The following is a 4,358-nucleotide window of genomic DNA, read 5'->3' on the forward strand; positions in this document are numbered from 1 at the left end:
AGTTTCAGCAGATTTCCCAAGCAGAACGTTGTATGACTGATGTGGAAGAGCAGCCAAAAGAGCTGTTTCTGTATTTGAGAAATGGCTTTGCTTCTAGCCTTGGGTGTGCTCCCAGACAGCTTTGTCACCACGCTCTTGCACTAAGCTGTCTCTGACGTGCAGCTGGAGGGAATATGCAGGCGTTTGAAGCTTTCAGACTGTCAGGGGGCTCTTCTGAAAAACAGAGAGAATATATCATTTACTGGCATTTCAGGAGTGCTCTTTGGTCAGCCCAGATGTGCAGGAGAGAGTGAGAAGCTATTACTCATTCCTTAAGTATTATTTTGTGAGTCTTGCCAGAGGGTCACCTGAAAACTTCACATCATAGACATAGCTGCTCCATGACTGTAGTCCATGGGTTTTCCAGTGGTTTGCATATTGAAATGACAAAGACAGTGCTAAGGGAAGCCAGACGTGACTCCAGTCTCCTCTGCAGGAATATTTCCTTTAAAAAACAATTAAAAATCAATGATTTGTGAACATCTGGGGCTAGCTGATCTGTGTCAGCCCTTAACTGATTTTTTTTCTTTCTTTTCTGTGTGTTTGAAGTGGTACAGAACTGCCCCTGTGAGCTGTTCCTGCAGCGTGGGAACTGCTGCCTGAGTAACAGATCAGTTTTGCATATTTTCACTTGTGGATTGCAGTAGCTAGAAGAAAGGTGTTTTTAGAGAGTGGTAAGGCAGGGGTCAAACAGCAGAGCTGTTTTCTGCTCCTGGTTATTGGACCGCTTCAGTTGACCTCCCACCAAATAGTTCCAGATTAAGGAATTAACTTGCTGGGTTTTGATGTTCCAGGATCATGCGAGCTGAATGCATGACCTCTGTCACCCTGCAGCTGCTGTGGTACCTGATCCCACACGTGGAGACAGTTGAGACCATGTTACTGCTCTGTTCCTGGTCTTCTGGGAGCGTTTGGGAGTCTGGGACACTGTCCATTCTTCTGTGCACAGAAGGTTGCACTTTCACTGAGCTTCACAGCGTGGTCTTAAGGAGTCAGAAACCTCGAGTGAGGATCAGCCCAGATCCTCCTCTAGGACACCAAATGCTGTTTCCAAATTCCAGGATTAGCCCAGCACTGAAGCCCATGTCCCAGCTTGTGCTGCGAGCAGTGCCAGGAACACTGTGTGCACTGCCAGTTGTTGCTGAGCTCGAACCCCAGAGGTGATAAACCAGGTTATAAACCATGCCTAAGGTGTTTCTGTTCCCATTGCAGGGCGACGACGGGCCAGATGTCCGTGGAGGATCTGGAGACATTTTGTTAGTGCATGCCACAGAGACCGACAGGAAAGGTACGGTGGGTGCACCAGAGGAGAGTGGAGGAGCAGAGCCTGGAGTGGCCTCTGGCTGCCTGTCTCCTGCGTCTCTGCGCTGCGGGCAGCTGGGCCAGGGTGGAGAGGACTCTGGGTGTGACCCTCCGAGCTGAGCTGCGGGGCGGGGGGATTGTGCTTATCTCTGGGAAGATGGAGGTAAGCTGGATGAGCACCCCTTGGTCCCACTGAGCAGCAGGGGTGGGATTAACTCCTCGCAGCCCTTGTCCGCATCTGGAAGGCGAGGCGCAGCACTGGAGCTGGTGAGAGCACTGTGAGGGTGTCTGCACCTGCCGAGGTAGGGCACTGCCCTCTGCGAGGGGAGGTGTCAGCAACCTGTGGTGGCACAGATCCTGCTCCTGGAGGTGCTCTTTGCCCTTTGAAGTCAGGGCAGGGGGGATGTAGGAGCTGTTGGAGTGAGTGTTGCAGCAGAGTAGGAGCAGAGGGACATTGGTCTGGGTTTGATGCAGTACCCTTGGGCATCAGGCAAGCTGTCAGGGTGCTGGTCTGCCAGCACCTCTTCATTTCAACTTCCTGGGTCACTTCTTAGTCCCACTCTGTACCACTTGCATTCTGGTTGTCACTCAGACCAGTTCAGAGAATGAATTCACAGTACAAGAATGGAGATGTGGGGGAAGGAAAGGGGAGGTTAGCAACCCTTAGGTCTAGATTTGCTAAAAGCCCACTTTATCTCTCAAATCCCAGTCACCACCCACATGAAGCAGCTCCTTTCCAAGACCTGTGGCAAAGACAGCCTTTGCAATGTTTCCAGAGAGTGATTTTTCAACCTGCCAAACACATTTGTGCTGATGACCTTAACCAGAATTGATCTCCTTATCTCCTGGGATGCAAGGCAGAATGCACTAACCCCCTGAACCACTCAGAGCTCATGTTTTAGAGGCTGGATACTCAAAGGGGAAATATCCTTCATGTGCATTTTTAAATGGCAGGGTTTTTACTGTAGCATAAGGTGCCTGCAATTACTTACCAACACCATTCAGCTAGCAAGAAAATCCCTCCCCTGACAGCTCTGTTTCCCTCTTTACACTGGGCATGAAGTCCAGGCAGAAAGGACCAATGTTAGGAACATACTAGAGAGAAGGCAGCAGCTGATTGTGCCAAAGACAGATATGTACATTTTTTTAAAAAATTAGCCTAAGTGAGGTGGTGGAAATACCTCTGATAAAAATGTTGAAACTGGGATAGAGGAGCTCTGTTTTCCTCCTGTTCTCTGGAACAACCATCACATTGGAAGAACTTCCCTACAGTTCTGTTGAAAGACAGCTGCTTGGTAAAGGGATGTGTGCTAGACCTCCAGTTCAAGGATGGGGAGCTCTGAGAGTGCCACGAGCAGTGGGATGAAAGCCACGGAGAACCTCTCAGGGCTGGGATGAACTAGAGTGGGATTTTAAATGCAGAGCAGTGTGGACAGGGAGGGTGGCTGGGTGGAGGGAGCTCTGCATGGCATGTTTCTCAGAATAGTCCCAGAGCTCAGCCTCAGAGGCTCTGCCAAGCCGTGGAGCTGAATGGAGCACGGAGGAATTTCTGCTATGCTAACCCAGTGTTTGGGTGACTGAGAGGGTTAATGAGTTAAGCTTACAATGAGAAGAATTCAGGGCTTGTAAATCAATCAGCCAAACGGCACAGAGGGGTATAGTTAAGAGGCTTTCCTTTAAAGATGAATTTCTTGGCAGCTTCAAGTGCCAGAGCAGGCCAGCTGTATTACCTCACGTTGCCTTTTGGGCAGATGGGAACTCAGAATAAACGTAACTCCACACGCCCTGTTGCATGATGCTTCTTGTCCATCTGAGTTTTCTAAAAGAGCTAAAAGGAATAGGGGATAAAGAGAGACTTGTGGTCGTTAGGCATAAAAGCCATGGTCAGTGAAGTGCTCACAGCCACACACTTGCTCTGAGGGCAGGATTACAGCTGGCCACAGCCTGGGACTCGCCCCTGATGTGACCATCCAGCCTCCAGCTTCAGAGCTTCTGTCTGATGGTCTCTCACCAAAGGCAGCAGCGCTCTCTGATGTACGAGCAGGAGGCAGCAGCATCTCTGTGAGGCTCCTGCCAGGAGAAGCAGGGCAGGGAGAGAGGCACAGCCAGCACACCGTGCCCTGCTCGGGCCCTGGGCTGATCCCTGCCCTGGCTGAAACAAGCGTTCTGGGTACAGCCTGGCCGGGGCAGGAAGGGCAGAGGCTTTTTCTCCCCTCTGGCTGTGCCAGGAAGGCTCTGCCGTGGGCAGCAGCACTGTGCCATCCCACCACACGTGCTGCCTGGCTTTACACCAGGCCTCATCAGTTTCCATTTTGGCTGCTGCTGTCCACAGTGACCAAACCTTGCCTGGGACTGTGAGTGTGCTGCAGTCCTGACCTGAAATCTTCATTCCAGTTTGCAATTCCTACTCTTTCAAATCCCCTCCTTTGTGCCCAAGACCATGGCCAAAGTCTTTGCCATTCTGGGGCCTATAGAACCCACTGCTGCAGATTAATAAACAAAAGCTGTCTGCCTGCAGCCCCCCTGAGTCTGTGCTGTGGTAGGGTCATGGCCATGGTAGCATCAGTTTTTGCAGTGTAATTTACTCTTCTTTTGGCTGAAAATCTATTTACTCTGTCCTGGGGCAGATTTCCTGGACCGTAGCAAGGGCAGAGGGTCTGCAGCACTGTATCTCATGTCAAAACACACATGTTCCTGGTCAGGAGGAGTGACCACATCTCTGCAGAGCTCTGTGCTGCCTAAGCAGTGCACAGAGAACAGGCACCCACCTCTCACCATCAGATCTTCTCTTTAAACTATCCCCAAGGTCCAAAGCACTTTTCTCCCTGACCCCTTACTGGAAGTTCCTGTCCCACAACGAGGTGGTTTTTGCTGACCCCTTTGGTGGTCACAGAAGCAAAGCAGCAAACTGGGTCCTGCAGATGGGAGTCAGGCTGAGGGGCAACAGGGCAGTTTCACTATTCTCCTTGTGCCATAGGGTCCATCTGCTGGTAAGAAGCATCAGCACAGCATTCCTG

At 50.9% G+C, this 4,358-nt stretch overlaps 1 protein-coding gene across 1 annotated transcript in view; it reads left to right on the forward strand.

Annotated features, from left to right (window-relative positions):
• Window positions 1-4,358, forward strand: part of RAPGEF1 (Rap guanine nucleotide exchange factor (GEF) 1) — an 82,130-nt gene that overhangs the window by 71,702 nt on the left and 6,070 nt on the right. Inside the window, exon 13 of the mRNA XM_008948277.1 lies at window positions 1,252-1,327. Within this exon, the coding sequence (XP_008946525.1) occupies window positions 1,252-1,327 (76 nt within the window). The remainder of the gene's footprint in view (window positions 1-1,251; window positions 1,328-4,358) is intronic.

Source organism: Merops nubicus, unplaced genomic scaffold, assembly GCF_000691845.1.
Source record: "Merops nubicus isolate BGI_N331 unplaced genomic scaffold, ASM69184v1 scaffold27119, whole genome shotgun sequence".
NCBI lineage: Eukaryota > Metazoa > Chordata > Aves > Coraciiformes > Meropidae > Merops > Merops nubicus.